At 39.5% G+C, this 22,229-nt stretch overlaps 2 protein-coding genes across 2 annotated transcripts in view; both read left to right on the top strand.

Annotated features, from left to right (window-relative positions):
* Positions 1–10,758, top strand: part of srrm3 (serine/arginine repetitive matrix 3) — a 135,694-nt gene extending 124,936 nt beyond the window's left edge. Inside the window, exons 11-14 of the mRNA XM_049592141.1 lie at positions 1,524–1,819; positions 3,717–3,968; positions 4,064–4,189; positions 7,966–10,758. Of these exons, the coding sequence (XP_049448098.1) occupies positions 1,524–1,819; positions 3,717–3,968; positions 4,064–4,189; positions 7,966–8,251 (960 nt within the window). The 3' untranslated portion in view covers positions 8,252–10,758. The remainder of the gene's footprint in view (positions 1–1,523; positions 1,820–3,716; positions 3,969–4,063; positions 4,190–7,965) is intronic.
* Positions 10,759–14,269: 3,511 nt separating this feature from the next.
* Positions 14,270–18,482, top strand: hspb1 (heat shock protein, alpha-crystallin-related, 1). The gene is made up of 3 exons (XM_049592146.1): positions 14,270–14,774; positions 17,067–17,130; positions 17,777–18,482. Exons 1-3 carry the CDS (start codon positions 14,384–14,386, stop codon positions 17,931–17,933), a joined length of 612 nt encoding a protein of 203 aa, XP_049448103.1. The 5' UTR covers positions 14,270–14,383; the 3' UTR covers positions 17,934–18,482.
* The last annotated feature ends 3,747 nt before the right edge of the window (positions 18,483–22,229 follow it).

The raw sequence follows: 22,229 nt of genomic DNA, 5'->3' as shown, positions 1-22,229 counted from the left end.
TGCTGCTCTGGGTCAATAGGATCCCGGTAGTTGTTGTAAATTTGCATCGCTGCGGGTACGAATAGTTGTGATGTGTTGTTTATCAGTAACATCCCTAGTGTGTAAAGGCCTTAAGAAACATACAAAATATTGCCGGCCTTATCCTTTAAAACTGATCATTTCAAAACCTGCTAGCTTCAAGGTAATTGAGTCTATTCATGAATCTAAAAGTAGCTTTTCACTTTAAAATACCAAAGGATCTATTCACGGTCTTATTGTTTTATCAGTTAGATACAATTTCACCGACCAAATGGTTTTTGGGGGTTATAACCTCTGATTGACATAAATGTGGTTGAACCCAAGTGTCCGTAATAACCTAACACTCACTGTTATGTAGCAGCAACTCCCTGGAACGACAATAACAGAGAAGTTGTGACAAGTAGAAGTGCCCTGTATCAGCACAACCAGTGATTGTAACCAGTAGAAGCTCAGGTAGTTACCCTGTAAACGTGTCAGGCAGTGAAAGAACGCCTGCCCCTGTGGTAGATACAACACGGAGAGGAAATGGTAAAGAAAATACCTTTTAACTCTCGCCAGCAGTTGCTCTGTGATGTTCAGTAAGGTGCCTGGGCCCAGAGGATTTACTCTCTGTGTGAGGGATTCCCTGCACATTGTGGTTTTCCTCTTGCTTTTGAGTTCTTTTCCATTGATTTCCATGCATTGTCTCATGAGTCACTGGCAGGGAAGGGTTTTGTGTCTTTTTCTCTTGCATTTTGTGAATCTAATGATGCACTTATGTTGCCCCACTTTTCCCTTTTCTTCATACCTTACCTACTAAAGGAGGGAATACCACTTTATTGGTAAGTGGATGTTAACCAGAAGGGAGTTAAACAAGAGTAACCATTAAAAAAAAAAACAAAGAAAATGGGTCGCTGTTCACATCTCAGCAATTGTCTACAGGAAAAAAAAAATCCAGACAGAGAAAATTGAGTAGCAGACGATTTGTTTTCTGATTCGATTGATTCAATAATTGTGATCTTTATTTTGTTCCTTCCATTTCTGTGATGTTCCGTCAAGTTGTCTTCTCTTTCTGTTTTGTTTCATTTTTTTTAACCATTACTAAAAAAAAAAAAAAAAAAAAAAAAAAAAAAAAAAACCTGAAGAAGTCCTCTTTTTCTACTCTACAAAATCTGTAGCTCTGTACTTTCTGCCTTTGCTCTTAAACTTATTTGGTTCACAGTTTTGTTTATTTTTTCCCTCTCTTCCTCCTCCTCCTAGTTTTTTTTTTGTTTGTTTTTGCGATTATGATTTCTTCAACTCATTATGGTTTTGCATGCCAAGTATTGCATGCGCTGCACCATAGAGGACTATCTATAAGCCATATGGAGAAAACCTAGATCTTTTTCTTTTAGATGTTTACCTTCTTTTGGCAAGTACACCGTAGCACTCAATCACCAACCTGGAAAAATTCTAATGCTCTTTATGTCCTTTTTCTTTTTTTTCTTTTTTTTTTTCTTCCTTTGTTGGTCATCGTTTCTCTACAGAAGCTCCGTCTGCTGACCGCAAGCTCTGCAAGCATCCAGACCGCTCTGCTGAGAGAGCACAAGCTCCACAGCACCCCCAGCAGGAGCCAAGCGGGACAGATGTGCGCAGCAGGAGAGGCTGGGAGTGTGGACGGCAGGAACACAGCTGTAGGGAGCTCCGTAACCCAAACGTCAGGGAGGAGAGGGAGCCAGAGAGGCCAGAATAAGGCCTCTCACTCCCCTGCTCACAGCAGCGACTCGGCCCACTCCCAGCACAACCACGCTCACAGAGGGAGGAACTCTCGCCACCAGAGAAAGTGAGTACAAAGCCTACATCTAGGGCAGAGAGATATGACATATAAAATAATACATTAAACACAATATATATCTCAGTGTTCTGAAGTCTCTAAACTACTGTAAACTACTAAACTAATAAATAAGCTACTATTACATTCAAGTTAAATAAAGTACTATTATAATACATTTAAATAAAGTACTGTTGTAATAAAGTCAAATAAAGTACTGTTATGATACAATAAAATAAAATACTGTTGTTTAAATGTAAATAAAGTACTGTTGTATAAAGTTAAATAAAGTGCTATTGTAATAAAGTTAAAGTACTGTCACAATAAAGTTAAAGTACTGTCACAATAAAGTTAAAGTACTGTTATAATAAAGTTAAATTAAGTACTGTTATATTAAATGTAAATAAAGTACTGTTGTAATAAAGTCAAATAAAGTACTGTTATAATAAAGTTAAATTAAGTACTGTTATAATAAATGTAAATAAAGTACTGTTGTAATAAAGTCAAATAAAGTACTGTTATGATACAATTAAATAAAATACTGTTGTTTAAATGTAAATAAAGTACTGTTGTATAAAGTTAAATAAAGTACTATTGTAATAAAGTTAAAGTACTGTCACAATAAAGTTAAACAAAGTACTGTTATAATAAAGTCAGATAAAGTACTATTTTAATAAATTTAAATAAAGTACTGTCACAATAGAATTAAATTAAGTACTGTTATGATACAATTAAATAAAGTACTGGTGTAAAAAGTTAAATAAAGTACTGTTGTAATAAAGTTGAAGTACTGCCGCAATTTATTTAAATGTATTAAAACAGTACTTCATTTAACTTTATAACAACAGTACTTCATGTAATTGTATCATAACAGTACTTTATTTAACTTTATTGTGACAGTAATTAAGTTAAATAAAGTATTGTCACAATAAAGTTAAATAAAGTACTGTTATGCTCAACTTAAATAAAGCACTGTCGCATAAAGTTAAATAAAGTACTGTTATAAAAAGTTAAATAAAGTACTGGTGTAAAAAGTTAAATAAAGTACTGTTATAAAAAGTTATATAAAGTACTGTCACATAAAGTTAAATAAAGTACTGTTTTAATAGATTTAAATAAAGCACTGTCACATAAAGTTAAATAAAGTACTGTTTTAATAGATTTAAATAAAGCACTGTCACAAAGTTAAATTAAGTACTGTTATGATACAATTAAAGTACTGTTATAAAAAGTTAAATAAAGTACTGGTGTAAAAAATTAAATAAAGTACTGTTATAAAAAGTTAAATAAAGTACTGTTATAAAAAGTCAAATAAAGTACAGTTGTAAAAAGTTAAAGTACTGTTATAAAAAGTTATATAAAGTACTGTCACATAAAGTTAAATAAAGTACTGTTTTAATAGATTTAAATAAAGCACTGTCACAAAGTTAAATTAAGTACTGTTATGATACAGTTAATTAAAGTACTGTTATAAAAAGTTAAATAAAGTACTGTTGTAAAAAGTTAAATAAAATACAGTTATAAAAAGTTAGACAAAGTACTGTTGTAAAAAGTTAATTAAAGTACTGTTATAAAAAGTTAAACAAAGTACTGTTATGATACAATTAAATAAAGTATTGTTATAAAAAGTTAAATGAAGTACTGTTATATTAAGATTAAAGAGTACCGTGTATGAGGTATCATGTTAGTGAGTTTTTTACTTTTTGTGTCTTCTTGTGCCATAGCACGAAGCAAAAGTCCCAAAATGCCACAGCAGGTCTCATGCCTGTGGCTTAAAGAAAGTGACATGACATTTTATACTCGAAGCTCACGATGAAGTTATTTTATGCTTCCCACTTTAGTCAAACTGTGATACATACTGAGAGAGAAATACTTGACATTTGCTGTATCATACTGTCCATTACCTAAGGACAAAAGGTGGCCACTCTTCCAAGCGTCACCACCGCTCCAGTCGGGGTCAGGCACACCACCGGAGCCAGTCGGCATCTCCGGGACGCCATCCACACACGTCTGGCAGGAAGAAAGAGGAGTCTCGGAGCAAACCCAACCTCCGGCAGCGCAGCAGCTCCTGGAGCAGCGGGCGGTCGTCCTCACGCTCAGCCTCCAGAGACAGAGGCCCCAGCAAGGCCAAGTCCCCGCACAACAGACAGAACAACTCCAGGTGAAACTTTGACACACCTCTGTTACACTGTGTTTCAGTTTTTATAGAGCTTCAGTTTTATTTTGATCTCATGTGCTGTTCTGTGTGTCGTACAGAGAGCGGGACAGCCCCAACCGCTCTGACACCGACAGCCGAGCTCGCCGCCGCTCACGCAGCTACTCGCCCATTCGCAAAAGGAGAAGAGATTCGCCCAGTTTCATGGAGGCTCGCAGGATCACCAGGTAACTCAGCTGTCCAGCATCATCCTGATATTTTATTGAGATTAGATTACATTGTTATTCACAACTCACCAACCGTGTGGACTTTCTTCCAGCAGAACATCAGAAATACGGCTCCTGTGAGACGGTTTGTTTGTGTTGAATTTCATTTTCAGCTTTTATTTCTTTGGAATTAACAGCACTTTAACACAACACACTTTTTGCCCAAGGGCACGTTAACACTCCGCAGTTAAAATGTTTCCCATAATTTTACTGCACCGCACTCATGCTGGGTGAACATCGTTCCTCCACAGCTGCAAATTACAGCAATGACAAACAAAAGGCACAAAATGAGGGAATTTCTTTCTGCTTTAACTCACAAGTGGAAATTTTAAGAATCCCATCCAGAGCCCTTAAATCCTGCGTGTAGAGTAGAAATGAAAATCATTTTTGTTGTTATTGTTTTCACCCAGAAAACATGCGGAGGAAGCTTTCCTTTCAGCCCTGAGTAGTGGCTGCGAGTGTTTGTAGTGCTGTTGAACTTGTCTTGTGTTTTACTGTCAGGTGTTTCTGTCCATTTACTGAGGGCAGCCTGAACAACAGACCCCTCTCTGTGTGATGCACTACAGCTTAACAGCACAACAAACTACCGCCTCCACAATGACTATAAAGTTGAATCGCCGCTCCTGTGAAACAACAAAAACTGAACCTTATAACCTTCATAAATGTAACTGCTGACATCAGTCTCAGCCGGCTGCTGTACCTGAAACTGATAACCGAGAGTACCTCACAATAAGAGCATAAAATCCATACAGAGGTGACGTATGATTATAAAGGCTGAGAGGACTCTGTATTGATTTATTTAGTTTGACTTGTCTCTTTATTTATTGATGTGCTGATTTGTTTGTGTGGTTTTGTTTATTGTTCCATTGATGACCATTTACAAAGCTCCTCCACTGTGAGAGCACATTTATACCCTGTATCCTGCTCTGTTTGAATACACTTAACACTTACATGAAAGTCATTATCAATACGTTTTACTATTTCACTACTTTTTACTATTTTCAAAGTTTCTTATTCATCATTTGCTCTGTTGATCAATCAAAAAATAAATGTATGAAAAAATAAATGTATATGAAAACACAGCAATGAATAACTGAATACAGAAATAAAGAGATAAATATATAAATAAATACAGAACTAAGTAAATAAATGTATAAGTAATTAAATACAAAAATAAGTAAATGCTAGAAAAAGTAAATTAATGTTTAAATAAATAAATAAATGTATAAGTTAATACTAAAATAAGTGAATAAACATACAAGTAATTAAATATAGAAATAAATAAATATATAAGTAAATACTTAAATAAGAAATTAAGTGTTTAAATTAATACTGGAATAAATAAAAAATATATATATATATGTTCATATGAATACATGACTACATAAATAAATAAATAAATAAATAAATAAATAAGGAAATAGGTAAATAAATGGATAAATACATTTACACATTAAGAAATATATAAATAATAATAAATGAAGTTTAAAATATGGAAAAAATAAAGATATTTATATATATTTCATGGATTTCTGCATTTATACATGCATATATTTATTTCCATATGTATTTATCTATTCTTAATTAAATTATGCAGTTACTCATTTCTCTATTATTTCAGCATGTCTTTATACCTTTAGCTTTTTATTGATACATAAGTCATTTTTTGTCTTCTATATGGATATTACTTGTGATAAACAAACAGATAATAAGGTGTGCTCAATTTTCTGCTGTTTTCAGTATACTGCAAAAATACAACTAATTGCTTTATGAATTAAAACAAATGAACAGAAATTATTTCCAACATTCTTTATTCACCAAATCAAACACTGAAGTGAGCACAAAAGGCACCAGTAATAAAAAGAGTGACAGGTTTCTACTGATACTCGCTTTCATCTAACTGAAAAAGTCCCTCAGCACAATATCGCACTCTTTCACAATGTATTTATCACACATGTTGACATCACAATGACAATAAAATAATATACTGTGCAGCCCTAATTAAAAAGTGGTTCATAGTGAGTTATTAGACGTACAGAGAAAGCTCACACGTCCCTGTGAAAAGAAAAAAAGAGGCTCTCCATGTCACCTCTCTGCCCTCTCATACAAGTGTTAATAGATATAGGTGAAATGTGTGTCATCTTTCACTCCAGTTCTAAAGGTCCTGATGCCACGACGACGGGATGCTGCTGAACTTAGCTGCTGCAGGCTAGTTGCCCCGGTAACAGTTGCCGCGCAGCGGGATCCGACTAGTCTGTCTCCTGGAGCTCGGCTGAACAGCAAACCATCAGAGCTCCCCTGAGTAAACCTGGCCTCCTCCTGTTTTTTTTCTGTCCTCTCTCTGCTCCTTCATCTCCTTCCTGAAATTTACACAAAGAAACTCACACCTGCTCTAAAGCTACACCCCTCTGCGGCAATGCACTAATGCTGTAACACGGGGAGATTAAAATGCTATCAAGGTTTATTTAAGCGGCTATCTCTCCACTGCACAGGCTGTGGATTCCCACGGCAGATACAGAAGACAAAAGCTCAGGCTGAGTTATCTACGTGCCGCTGAAATGACGAGGTGAAACACACCTCGTAGCAGCGGGGATACCTTGATAGCGTTTATCTCTCCGCGCACTGTTGACTGTTGATTTCTCTGGGTGTTGGCCTCCACTGAGAAGATGAGGTTCTTATGGGAACTAACAGCTAATTACCTTACAGGAAGCACTTCCAGGGTGGCTATTAACAAGGCAATCTAGGCTTAAACTAACGACATGCATTTCTCTGCTAAGGGTGTGTGTGTGATCTGAGCGTGACTGTGTGTGTGTGGCTGAACAGCTTGTACTTTTTTTTAACCCATAGAGCTGCTCTCTTTCAGATCCTGTACTGATCATAAGTCTGCCACGTCTGTTACCTAACAAGGGCTGGGCGATTTGATCAAATTTTATTTTACAATTTTGGTTTCCAGCGATTATGAAAACAAGATAATCCAGATAAAATTATTATTGTTATTTTTTTTAATTTGTTTTTTAAATGAATAATATTTTAAGTTCAAGAAAACACAAAAAATATTTTATCTAATATTTTTCATTTTATTTATATATACCTTTTTTACATTATTTTTGTTTGTTTTGCAGTTCAATTATATTTAAAGTCCATAAAAACCTGAGGTTGAAGAGACAATTTTTTATATTATTTATTTATATTTTCTATACATTTTTTTTTTTAAATTTGCTTTTCAGCTGAAAAATGTTGATTCAATTTAATTATATTTAAAGTTAAAGAAAACCCACACTTAAAAGACAAGTTTTTTATTATTTACATATTTTATTTATGTCTTTTTTTCACATAGTTTTTAATTCATTTATAAAATGAGTTATATTTAAAATTGAAAAAATGAAAGGAGACAAACAAAAAAGAGATAAGTAAAACAAATGATATAAAAACTTGCCTTTTAAACTGTTATTTTTTTAATTTGAATTAAATAAGTAAAACAAAACTGTTAAAAAGACAAGTTAAAATAAATCCAAAGTCATTTAGTACTCAAATCAGTACTCTGATTTTTGCCATAATCGAGCAGCCCTAAACCTAACATGATTTGCAACTCAACCTAACTGATTTGCTCTCAACCAACTAAATCTCGTCTGTGTTTTCCATCAGTGTCAGACGAAGGACTGACCATGACACTAACTCATAAAACTCATCTGATGTAGCTGTTAACACTCCATCCTCCCCCTCTCTCCTCTCCTCAGTGCTCGGAAACGTCCAATCCCGTACTACCGGCCCAGCCCTTCGTCGTCCAGCTACGACAGCAGCCCGTCGCGATCCAGCCGCAGCCGTAGTCGCAGCTACAGCAGCTATAGCCGCAGCAGAAGCCACAGCCGGAGCCACAACCGGAGCCACAGCAGAAGCCGGAGCCGAAGCCGGAGCTGGAGTCGGAGCCGCAGCCAGAGCCGGAGCTGGAGCCGCAGCAGGAGTCATTCCCGCAGCCACCACAGTTACTACAGCCGCAGCAGCTACGACAGTCCCGGCTTCTGAGGCGCAACTTGCAGCGCAGAGGAGAAGTCCTGTTAAATTTACTGTGCTCTGGTTCAGCCATGATCTTTAACAAGCCCTCCACAGACTGCTGTACAGTCCAGGGCCCAAACTCCTCGACCCCAGACCATCATCTCTCTCCAACACAGAGCCTGGATCAAAGAGGAGAAACGTCTTTTCATATAGCACATTACTATGAAATTGGCTGTCACTGTCTTCACGTAAACAAGGTATTAAAGGATAAGGGTTACCACATGTCAGAAATTAGTTTGGTAGAGCCCAAAGAACAAATCTTGCTGTAAGTTAGCACTTTCTATCTCTTCTTTCACAACGCAACCAAAAATGAATCCATTGAGAACTATATACTATATAAATATATATATATATATATATACTATATCCTGACAGTAGGAGCTGAGTAGAAGACAGAAAGAGGACACATCAACGGCTTACTGTACATCTCAGATTTTTTCCCCCTCATCATCTCCCCAAAGACTTCCATTTCATCGAAGCACAGAGATCAACAAGAGTTAGAACAAAAGGAGACGTTGGCGGATGAAAACGGGAGCAAAAAAGAGAAGGAACTTTTTTTTATGATAAAACTTGTATTGTATAGGTTTGTCTGTATAGATGTAAACTCTCTTCAGTTCTGGCTTTGTAAACTATGCACTGTATATTCCATCTAGTTTGACGAGGTTTGTTTCGCATGATGCATCAGGAGGGACTTGCTGCTGGAAGGAGAGTACCTGGCCGACACGAGAGGTGCCACGGTGCATCTGTGCTCCCTGCTGGCCGATACAGTATGTCAGCCTCCTGCGTACAGAGGTGAATGGGACTATTTATTATGTACTTTTACTCTTCCCTGTTTAAATTATGTTGGTTCTGCTACTCCTGACTTTATGTGAGAGTGTGTGTTTGTGTGTGTGTGTACCTCCTCTGCAATGACTGGTGAGGTAATCACTGATGTGTGTGCCGCTGTAGCCTGCACCTGAGGCTGCTGTATGGTACTGTACAGGTAAACTGTCTGCAAAAAGTCTCCATGCACACATATGTGTTGACCACAGCTATTTATGATTCTACTGTATTTATTTCTTTATTATTTATTTATTTATTTATTTATCATTTTTTGCAATGAGCTGTAAAGCATTCGGATCATGCTTCAAAGATGCTGCAAATGTATTCCCATTTTAATATGCACTGTATATGTCCATGTTTTACACAAAATCAGTCTCTCATTTTGGCGAAGGCTTGCTGTCACTATCAGATTAGTGAGCAGGGTGAAGATTCACCGCTGTGTGTTTTTAAAATGCTCTGATTGTAGCCACTGGAAACAGAGCCTTTGCCCACAGCTACTCTCACGACGGCCATTATGGCACCCCCGGCCTTTTGTAGTGGTTCATTTTCACACAAGCCATTGTGGCTCAGCCTGTGCTGAGGAGCGAAGGATCAGAACATCTCCAGAGTCCATTATTCTACTCGACTGTATGTTTCCGCCACATATTCTAATCCCTTGTATAATGGGCTGCAAAATGTTTCTGTCAGAGGTCCCCTGGTTACCAGCTTCAGGAGGAGGATGTATGTGGTGTAACCTGGTACAGCAGAGCAACTCAATCACCAGACAAAATGTTGGCATTGTACATCTCTGCAAATCATGGTTACATTTTAGTTGCAGGTTATTATGACGACGTTACTTTGAAACTTTATGTTTCAACAACACAGTTTTTGGGACATGCTTCAAGCTGGATATGCAGCTATGTCTCAGTAAAAAAAAATCACTTTAATGGCACAACCCCGGCAGGAAATGCAGCAGTACTTCAGTTAAAAACAACCGCTTTTCGTGGCACTATCCCTGCAAGAAGATCAGCGACGTCTCGGTAAAAAACATGCTTTTCGTGGCACTATCCCAGGAGGAAACGCAGCAACATCTCTGTGAAAAAAACAACCATTTATTGTGGCACTATCCCTGCAAAAAAATGCAGTGATGGCTCAGTAAAAAACAACCACTTTTCATGCCCCTATCTGCTGGAAGAACAGTGACGGGTCATTAAAAAACACCCATGTCTGGTGCCTAAAACCATCTGGAAACACAGCAATGAATTACTAATAAAAAAAACAGCGTACGTCACCTTAGAAAGGTTGATATGAAACATATGACCCATACCAATGTAAGGTTTTCATGGTTTGCAGAATTGTACAATGCCAACAATTTCTCCTGGTGTCTGGGCTGAGCAGAGACAGCAGCAGGCTCTGTAACGCCTCCTGTCTTTAACCTCAGTAGAACGGTAAACAAACTGGTGACACAATCAGGGATCATCACCTTAAGTCTTCCTTACCATCCGTCCGGCCTCCTGTCATTCACACAGTGTTGCATTTCCAGTGTAACCAGACCTAACCCAACTATGATACTCTGCAAACCTGTTAATTTATTCCAAGTATAGCATTGCCCCTTTGGTTCTATGAGTCATTCTTTGTAGTGTGCAAGTTATTATACCTGACAATAAACAGAAACAAATGGGGAAATAAATCAACTCTCATTTTGTTCTTTCTCTTGTTAACATTCAGGTGCTGTGGTATGATGTCATGCAGTGTGTATATTTCCCTACAGATGGCACTGATGAGAACCTTCTGGTACTTGATATAGAAATGAGCCAGAATGTTCTCCAGCTCTGCCGAACTATCTCAACCTCTAGTTCAGCCCAGACTGAGGGGAGGATGTGGTCTATTTTAGGGAGTGTGCAGATATACATACCTCTTGTAATCACTCAACAAGAGCTGGGTAAAATCCTCAAACAATAAATAGCTAAAAGAGTGCCTCTGTGCTGTCTATCTGTACATATACTTGTGTAATTCTTGTGATGTAAGGCTATTGTTATGGCCACACATCTACTGTTCAGAGAGAGGAAGATAAATACACCACTGATGGACCTTCTGGGTAATAGTAGCTCCAACTGCACACAAGGAAAACCCATGCATGAGATGTGAGGCTTCCTTCAGGGTCCCCAGAGGTAGGAATTTCCTTTCTGCCACAAAAGTATGAAAGCTAAAGGCCTTTTTCTACTTGTTCAGTTAATTTAAGTCCTTCTCGCTCACAATGACAGAACTGTAACTTCTGTGTGAACACCAAACAGCTGCTATAAGTGAAATAAAATCTGAGAAAGCCACAGAAAGAGTGAAATGTTCAAGTATTACGAGGCAGATATAACTTAATCAGAGCTCTCATTAGCATTTTAGCATTAGCAAGGTGCCGATAAAGAGCAGGAGTCCACAAAATATTGTCGATGATAATCTTGTTTCTCAAAGTCAAGGACGCTTCCTTGGTAGGACAGGTTCTTCCAAGTTGGGTCCTACAGAGACTAGGCTAGCGAATGCCCAGGTGGGCATCATTGAAGAGGCCCTGCCTTCGATTCCGTCAACTCACTGCAAAGAATCATGGGTCCTTCATGCCCGCTGATGATACACACGTGCATCCCCCAATTTTCTGAAGGAATGATTCAGTTTTAGTAGAATTCAAAGGATCCATGACATTGAAACAGTCCTTCTTTGGTGGGATGTGATGATGTAGCTTCCTTGAACTTCAGCCATTTAAGGATCCTTTCTTGGCTTTGAGAAACACCATGTGAGCCCATTTGGAAGTTATGCCGCTTTTTCGTGATAGGCCACTCTCATAACCATGCCCCTTTTAGCTAATTGGCACTAACACACACACACACACACACACCCTTGACCTCCATGCCAAATATCAGCCTCCTGGGGCAAAAGCTGACCAACAGAGTGAGCTACAGAGCTGCTAGTTAAAGCAGAAAACACTAGTGTGTTTATTTTTCTGTATATATTTTAAAGGCTGACTGAGTGTAGGCACACATAATTCATTAAAACAAAATATTTCCATTCACAAAACACAAGGTTTATGTTTTCACTTTGTTTCACATGTTTTATAACATAAATGTTAGCCTCTCCAACATTTGACACCTAACACACATGAATAACAACATGACAAAAAAAACCCATTACATCACTGCTATTACTAGCACTACTTAAAGTCTTGAGCAGAGGAATATGAAGATTTTCAAAACTGGTCGAATGAAATAAAAACATGGCTAACAGCAGTGATGCATTTGGACTTGGCTGTGTTCCCAGTGGGTCGCAGACCTGGGTTTTTTTCTGTTTCCACTGTGAAAAGTTGTGGATGGTACCAATGGAACCGTTCCGTACCGTCCCCATTTTTGGTCCCCCCTCTGTTGGGGCACCTAGCACACAGATCTGGTACTAAAAAGTGGAGCTGTGAACACTGCAGTCCATTGATTGGTTGATAGTGAAGGGTCACTCTGCTCAGGGCTGGTTTTGAGGCTCATGTAACTACTGTTTACAAACATTAGTAGACAATAACTGTAAAATGAAAGGATGTTTTGCTGCCTCTCGCAGCAGCTGTAGTCAGAACAAAAATGATTCACTGGGCCGACTGCCGGCAACTATTAAGGCTGTTACTCAATGTATGAGTTGACAACATGAATCAATCAACACACCTTAAATATTCCATATGACAGCTTTGACCATCACTTTAGTTTTTATATGACACACACTTTTAGTAATGAGTGGATCTTCAAGCGTTTGAATTTAATATTAATATAAATTTCTTTTCTTCGGAAAATGTTTTCGTGCAATCTCGTTCTGTGGATGATAAACAAGGTGCAAACTGATAAAGGAGGAAGTGCAGTGAGTGCTGGATGGAGCAGTGAGTGACAACAACCCTGCCCAAATGAAAGAATACTGTTTGCGGTGGAAATGCTAAGCATATTTAGGGTCGAGGTACCATGTTGGAAGGGTTACTTTTGGTTCCAAATGTACCATATTGAAAGTGTTTGGTGGAAACAGGGCGAAAGCATACCGAACTAAACTGTATCGTACCGTACTGCTTGGTGTAAATAGGGCTAAACACAAAGTCTGCAGTTGGAACAAAAAAGCAAAAATGTTGTACTGAGATTTTTTGCTTTTATGGTGTGTTTGTTTGTTTGTTTGTTTGTTTGTTTGTTTGTTTGTTTCTGATTATGTCATTTATTCTCAATTTTTTTTTCTCTTGTCGGATCCTTCTTAAATTTTGCTCAGTTTTATTCAGAAGTAAACTATTACATTGTAGTAAACAAAAAAGTCTGTGGTAGACTGTGAACCCTCCGCCTCACATTATAGCTGGATCTCATAAGCGCAGGGTGATGGGGTTCAACGCTGAAGTCTTTTCCTCTAAAGGCGGAACATCTCATGAGAGTGTCAGTGCGATGCTGGTGGGAGCATATCTGTGACATACAATAAAGCAACACAGTGGCAATAACAGTCTGTCAGGCTGTCAGCAGCTGAGAGAAACCACAGCTTATTCACTCCCCGTTTATGACATTAATAACACAAGGGGCTGCGGAAAACGTCACTAACACTAATCTGATAACAGCTTATTGTGAATGTGAGCTGAATATTTAGCATAGACCAAATACTTTGGCTCCTCGCTTCCTTCATTGCATCAGCCTTAGTGTCATTATTTCACAAGTGACCTCAGGATGAGTCAGGAAGTCATATCACACCCAACTTTTTTGTCTTTGTGACTTTTAACTGTGTGTTTGTGTGTGCTGATGGGTGTTTGAGCGACGTTTACTTCCATCCATGTCACAACCTGATGCTCCCTGTGCATTTAATATGCGGCTGATAATAGCATGGTACTGTCTGTGCTGTATATCACATCATGGCCTATAAAGAGCCATGTTAGAAATAGCATGCTAGCCTCATCAAACTCTTGTGTTGTGTGTTCAGCAGGCCTGGTTAACTCCCAGAGAAAGGGAGGCAGGTTCAACAGTGCACTGGGCAGCTGTTAGTGGGGAGGGCCTCCCTGCTGGATTCCATTCCAGTGCTATGTCTGCCCACAAATAGATATTCTAGTACTTTCCATAAAGGCGCTGGGGGTGTGAGTTGAGGGGGCTTGAGTCAGAGGGGAGGGCTCTGTTGACAGGGGTGGTGTCAGTGTGTATAAAAGCTCTCAGCTGTGAGGCAGAGAGCACGCTGGAAAACATTTTCAGAGAGGCCAAAGGGCTCTTCATCTGCAGCCAGCAGCTCTTCGTCACAGCCACCCTCCTCTGCCGCCTAAACACAGCCGCCATGACAGAGAGACGTATTCCTTTCACCCTGCTCCGCACCCCGAGCTGGGACCCATTCCGTGATTGGCACCAGAGCAGCCGCATCTTTGACCAGACCTTCGGCATGCCGGCCCTACCTGAGGACTTCGCCACATTCCCCAGCACCCACTGGCCGGGGTACCTGCGGCCCTCCGTCCTGACCCCGGATATGGGTGCCATGGTGCCCCATGCCCCCATGATGTACCCAACACCCATGATGGCCCAGCAGGCCCGTGCATTGTCCCGCCAGATGAGCAGCGGCATGTCAGAGATCAAGCAGACCCAAGACAGCTGGAAGGTGTCCCTGGATGTCAACCACTTCTCACCTGAGGAGCTGGTGGTGAAGACCAAGGATGGTGTGGTGGAAATCACAGGTGGGCACTCATTTCTCCTTTACTGATCCCCTACTGGTACGCCACTGTTACCTACTGCATGCAGATTCAAGGAGCATAGTGTAGACTAAAAACTTGATGTGTTGAAAGTCAGGAAGGGCCAGGCTTTGACTGGACCAACACAATAACATCCAAAAGGTGCTTTAGATACATATAGGACAGGTGCATTGGCAGGAAAAGAACAAAATATTTCACTTGCTGTACGTATGTTTGTCTCTTTCATGTACTAGAGAAACTGCTCCAGTACTGCAAAAAAGACACAAGATAAAAAGGCAGGAAACATTTTTTGCTAGGTCAAGCACAAGGCAGATGCATCGCTGCAGAGTTACATAATGTTCTGAGACAATATCCTGAGATCCAGCACACTGGAGGGCGTGAGCTTCTGGATGCACGCCTGCGAGATGCAAACAAAACACAATTCAACATGTGGGAGTTGACTTTTGCAGCAGCTCACAGACGAACACAGTGCAGAAGGGGTTTTAGTGAGTAGCCAGTTTGCCTCTTGCTGTGAAATGGTTTCATTGTCCATCCCAGCATGTGAAGGACCAGAGCAAAATGTGCAAACCTGAAGAAAAAATGTGTGGAATGGATCATATAATAGCTTAGTTCTCTGAGGCCATGAGCTCCCTTTTCTCGGAGTCAGTCTCAGCCTCTCTGTCTGCCATTTCATAAAGAATCACTCCCTTAGAGTAAGGGATTTAGCCGTGACTCACCCAGTGTGTCTACTACTTTAAAAGGACTGCTGGATCCTGTCCAGATACAGGGTCTTGGGCCGGACTATGGCCAATACTTCACTGCTGAGAGACTGGGTCTAGTCCGGAACAGATAAACAAAGCATGGGCTAAAGTCCAAGTGGAATTTGCCACCTCATGTTTCTTGTATGTCACCAGAGAATGAGGATTATACTGTATGTTTAAAGATGATATGATTGGCTTAATGAAGAGTTTAGTGCACATGCCAAAGTGCAACCTCTTTATACAACAATCCTTTTCATGTGACTAATGACCCTTCATGTGGTGGCTGAAAGAGTGAAGACTTGGCCCAGACACACTCGCAGTGGCAGTGTTGTCTGTTGAAAAGGGGTCAGGTCCCAGTGGAGAGCAACCTTTATCAGCCGGTTGTCATAACAAACACATTACTGTATTTAGAGCCAGAATGAAAGGCTATGTTTCAACATCACAGCCAGGCGTCTCAGTGCCATGACAGACTGACAGAACCTGATGAAGACTGGTGAGGAGCTGCAAGAGATAAAAAATACCACCACAAAGCCTCTAGAGGCACAAAATAGCACAGTCATTGTACTGTTTACATGCGGCCCTAACACACATACAGTATAGTATTAGGTGAATGTCATGACATTTTGGAAAAGGATGCTTTTTTACTTTCTTGATGACAGGATTGATATCAGACAAAGTTAGCACAAAGACTGGAAGGGCCCGACTATTTCCTGGCCAAGCACTGTGACTTCCTGGAGTCACTATGAGGTTATCTGACATTTCTTGTGCAAAGAAATTATATCCTCTCCTAAGCCGCAAAATAATAATAGATGTAAAGCTATAGCCAGGAGCTGGCTAAAATAGAATATATACATTCCTTAACACATTCAGGGGCCACACATGTACTATATGTACTATACTTTTTTTTCCTGATATTTTTAATGACTTTTTATTAACGTTTTTGTTTTGGACACATTATACTACGACAAAATTTTATATATTTTTATGACATACAATACTTTACTTTGACATTTTTATGTCATACTTTACTAGGATTTTTTTCATACATTTTTATGGCATACTATAATATGATATTGTAATACATTTTAATGGTATACTATACTGACTATTTATGAACTTTTTTTTTGGACACAGGATGCCATGACATTTTTTTGATGATATTTTTAAGACATACCATGCTATGACATTTTTCATACGTTTATATGGCATACTGTAATATGGCATTTTTAATAAACATTTTCCAGGCATACTATACTGTGGCATTTTTCATACATTTTTATTGCATACTATGCTGTGACTTTTTATGAACTTTTTTTTTTGGGACACATTATACCATGACATTTTTTATTATATTTTTTATGACATACTGGATGGATGGATGGATGGATGGATGGATGGATGGATGGATGGATGGATAGATAGATAGATAGATAGATAGATAGATAGATAGATAGATAGATAGATAGATAGATAGATAGATAGATAGATTTTCAAATTAGTGCCACATTTAAGTTAAGTATTTTGTCTGTGTCCTTAGGCAAACATGAGGAGAGGAAAGACGAGCACGGTTTTGTATCCAGAAGCTTCACTAGGAAATACACGTAAGTAGCTCATTGTTTCCAAAATTCATTATCAAAGATAAAGCTTGTAGAACAACATTTTACTAAAATTACTTTTGTTCTTGATCACTGTGTACATGTTTGTAGTCCACCTGATGAAAGGAAGCTACTGGCCATGCAATATGTCAACAACTCACTTCAAAACTAACAGATTTCTTATTAAAATGGGCTTGTTGTGGGTGTTTGTTGGTGGATTTACAGTGAATTTTCATGGAGGAAAAGCATTTCTCAGGCTAGCTTTAGGTTCCTGTGATTCTCTTATTGTGGTTTTGCAGCTGTGAGTCTCTTTGGTTTTGGTTTGGTCCAGCCTGTAGAGGGCTGGCTGCTGCTGATAGCAGAATTTCATGCTCTGAAAAGCAGCAGCAGCCTCCACCTCCCAGTGTTCATCCATCTGAGCTGAGGTTTTAGCTACATAGGACTCTGCTGCCATCCAGGGGCCACAGCACACACTGAGAAGACAAACTGGGCTGGCCTTGGATCTGATTTTACCCGAGGGTGACTCAGGCATTAATGTTTCAGTCAGTCTGTGTTTGAGTAGAGGCCATGATGCTTTTTTCATCAAGACTGGAGCTCTTTGTAAATTTACTGGAGTGATTTCTTAGACTTATAACCCAATTGTGTTCTCCAGCCTCCCCTCTACAGCTAACATTGAGAAGGTGGCCTCGTCTCTGTCTCCTGAGGGGGTACTGACCGTGGAGGCTCCTTTGATCAGACCGGCCATCGAGTGCTCAGAGACCACTATACCTGTCAACGTGGATAACAAAGGTGGCGTGGTGAAGAAGTAAAGAAAAGCTGTGCAGTGTCTCCCACACAAACACACACACACATATTCAAATATACTCTTCTAGAAAGGTGAAGAAGCAGCTTATCGCTCTTCCCAAAGCAGACTTGTTCACACGCCAGAGGGAGGGAAGGAAGGGATTGCCCTTGCTCCTCTCTTTCCCCTCTGTCTCTGGTAATGAGCCAACCCCAGCTGAGTGCACTGTGTAAACACATCTGCAGTAGTGCCATATGCCTGTTCTTTATGCCGTAATTACACTCTTTATCTGAATGTAGGAGTTTAGCCCTTAGCTCACAGCTTTCTTCCCTCTTTCCCTCCCTTGCACACACACACACATACACCTTTCTCATTTCTGTTGAATAAATCCACTTCATGCTGCCTCTACAGACACACTAAATACAACTGTAAAGCGGACTGTAATACCAGTGATCTTGTAAATTAAAGAACAAAGGTCCCAAGTGAGCATGCACACCACCAGCATGAGCCTTGAAGAATGCCTGGACTGGAAATAGACTGGTTGTATCTGCAAACAGAATAAAGAACAAACAACGTATTGAGTCTCATCTTTATTTAAGTTCCGAACTGTGTATTTGCATGCTGGTCACATGACATCAGAGGTCTTCCTCTTCATAGAAATGGAGTCCTTAAGCAGCTACTGTGAGCTGTTTGTATCAGAACAGTCTGGAAACAGGAAGATGATAACTACATGGGTATGCTAAGCTTCTTAATGTGGCGGTATCTTGTGCTGAATTATTCATCTGATGGTCGTCCATGCGAAAGAGAGCAAGTAAAACATGTCAGCCCTCATGAGTGATGCAGGCAGCCCACGACAAACAAGATCCCACATCACTGTTGTAATTTGACAATTAAGAGTAGTGTCCCCATCAGGCTGTCTGATCCCTACTGTCACAATGCACCAAGTTTAATTAGAGCACTCCAGTCAGACCAATCAGTATGAAATTTGTATTATAAAGGAGTTAAATTCAGTATGGAATCTATGTTCCCATGTTTCTCTGTCTAAGTGACTAATAGGAACAGCAAGCTTTTAAACTGGACAAGTATCGAGTAAGACTGTTGCAGCTGCGAAACAGGCTTCAATGCAAACACCTGGGGCATGTTTACACCATCAATGTAGGTCTACTAAAAAAAATTTTTTTTTGCCACTGACAGGCTCAGAATGTTATTGTAATTGTATGACAACTTATGGGAAGGATCCCTACAGAGATAAACCTGTTTGTAACAGAGAAAGCTCATTTTTGTTTAACCAGAAACAGCCCCGAAATCACAATCACCAAACCCACCAGACTCCATTTAAAAAAAACCCAGTAATTTAAGCGTGTATAGAGCCAGCATATTTCCACATTTAACTGGGTGAATTAAGGGCTTATTTCAACTAAACCAGAGTTGGTGATTGTTGGAACAGTGGAAAGACAAACTAAGATGGTTATTTTGAGTGTTATTTTGTTTCTGCCATCTTTGATTGAAGTGTATTTTATAATAATGAAATTATGGTTTATTTAAATGGAGTCTGGTGGGTTTGTGTTGGCAATTTTAGGGCTGTTTCTGGTTACACAAGAATGATTTTTCTCTTCAACAAAAAGTTCCATAATGTTGTCAGACACTTAAAAAAACAATCTGAGCCTGTCAGTGGCAAAAACAAGCACTTTTAGTGGGCGTACATTTACAGTGCAAACATGGCCTGCTGGACCAGTTTATAGCCACTTGTACACAAGACCATGAGAAATAGGGTCCAGGTTGAAAAATACTTCACTTATCTTTTAATATCCTGATATTAATTACATACATACCATATATAAAAATCAGCACAAAGGCCTTGCTCAGTGTAGAGGGAATGTGAGTTCATGCTGACACTGACATGGCTCATGATCTGTGGATTACTGTGCCAGGTCTGTATTTTATGAAGTGGAGAAAAAGTGATAAGCCAGCTGATATACAAGGTGGGTGTCATATGCACAGAGATATAGGGCCATTGCTGCACTGAAATGTGTCCTAACGCCCAAAATTGCATAATTCCATCATACAGAATGTCTCTGATGAATTATGTATGCCCAGATAGATACATAATTGATGGAGATTTGCTCTCTACTGTTGACTGAGCAAGGTCATTGAAAACAATTGCACCAGGCACTGATGCCAGTGGAAGAATGAAAATACTGTAGTCTGGCAAAGCCAAGAGGTGCATGTATGATACCCTGAGTGCAACCACTAATTACTGTATTACTTATTAATCTATTGATAGTTTTAAAGGGGCAATAAGCAGAAATTCATCATTTCTAGATTGAAGGAATTAAAAAATTGCTATGTGAAGAACTAGAGGTGTAATTTCATTGGAGTACAGCATGACCTCACACACCCTCTCTCTCTGTGTTGATCTCCAGCCCCTTGTTTACAAGCCGGTCCGGCTGCACGTTCATGTACATTCATGTGAATCGCCGCCTCCTCCATCCTCTTGGAGCCCTTGGCCCTCCCTCCCTATAAAAGGCTACAGCCAGTGAGCAATGGCAGCGCATATTTTTGAAGTAAAATGGCAGAAAGCGGAATGAAACGTTCACCTGAAGACGACCAGGATCTGACATTACCTCTTAAGAAACAACGGTCGTTGGCGAAGAAGTTGTCGGATAAAGAAAGGGACAGAACCTGGATTAACATTGGCCTTGCATTTCCAAGGTGGAGAGCACTGCGAGAGCTAAAGGGGCTACAATGTTACTCAGAGCTAGCTCTTCTTCTCCTGGACAGGTACAACATAAAGTCAGATGTCTGTTTTAATTAGTGTTACAGTAATGTTAAGCACATGTCGCTATGTCGATTCAATTAAATTTACAATCGTAGCATGGGTTAAAGCCCGGAGCTTGAGTTATTAGCGGCTCTGTCTGAACAATGGGTCAGGCATTACGGTTGTGTTAGGTGAGTAGCCCGGCAGCCCAGCTAACATTTGCAATTTGCATTGTAAAATGTACCCCGGCGGGCAGCCCCATGGGCTTGTGGGCTCACTCACGGAGAAGAGTAGGAATGTTAGCGTTAGCTCTCGGTGTTAGCACTAGCCAGGATCCGGCGATGACTCTAGCTGAGTGGGGGGTGGGGGGATGGGCGCTGTAGAGCAGAGGTAGAGGAAGGTGTGGCTCATGACACACTTTGTTTTGGTCTACAGGCAGTGCACAACAGCAAACCTAGCAGTGAAACGATTTCACTTTTTGCCCATTTAAGTGATGCTGTTAGGTCTATTACATGTCAATGTATCAGTTCATCACTTTGGCTGAGACTTAAATATCTCAACGAATATACAAGGTGACCAGACATTTTGTGCAGACATTCCTAGAGGATGAAGTCTACTAGCTGTGATGATCCCCTAACTTTTTGCTAGTTCCACTATGAGGTTAAGGGCAGTCCATTTGAGTGAATTTGATATAAGCCAATATCACATAGGCTGGCATTTGTGGTTTTATGTTTCAACTGCTAGAGGAGACATTGCCTTGAAATTAGCAACAGATATTCAAGATCCCTCGAGGATGAATTAAAATAACATTGGTGATCCTCTGATTTTTCATGCCGCGCTATCATCAGGTCAAAACTTAAGTTTGTCCAATACTTTTAAATATGACCAACTGTGTCCTAATCTGATGACTTTCCAATCAGCCTTGGATGAACTTTGTGTTATTAACACTACTTTGCTAATATTAACATGCTAACAAGCTAAATTAAGAAAGTAAACATGGCAAACCTTATACCTGCTAAACATTAGCATGTTAGCACGCATACGTTAGCATTTAGCTCAAAACAGTACCATGTCGTGAAATATAAAAAACGATGTGTATCGCAAATTGCCAAGCCCAGGATGATGTCATCAAATCAAATCAAATCAAATCAATCAAGTTTCTTAATACAGCACATTTAAAAAGAACTACAGTGGACCAAAGTGCTGTACAAAATAAAAGAATGACACACTAATATATAGCAATATAAAACGTACACAAATATCAAATATCAAAGCAACACCAGTAAGAACAATTACACGTTAAAAAAAGATTATAAAATACTAAAATATTAAAACCACTACAAACAACCAAAGGCCATTGAAAACCTGTACGTTTTAAGATGTGTCTTAGAATTGTCAGTGGAGGAGGAAGATTTGATTGAGAGTGGAAGGCTATTCCAAAGCTTTGGAGCAGCTACCACAAAGGCACAATCTCCCCTTACCCACCAGTTCAGCAATATACTGAGGTACATAAGCCCATATATGGCTTTAAAAACAAATAAAAGAAACTTAAAATCAATCCTGTAT

Source organism: Epinephelus fuscoguttatus, linkage group LG12, assembly GCF_011397635.1.
Source record: "Epinephelus fuscoguttatus linkage group LG12, E.fuscoguttatus.final_Chr_v1".
NCBI lineage: Eukaryota > Metazoa > Chordata > Actinopteri > Perciformes > Serranidae > Epinephelus > Epinephelus fuscoguttatus.
Note: the sequence above shows the minus strand (reverse complement) of the source record. Positions and strands in the feature narration are given on the sequence as shown.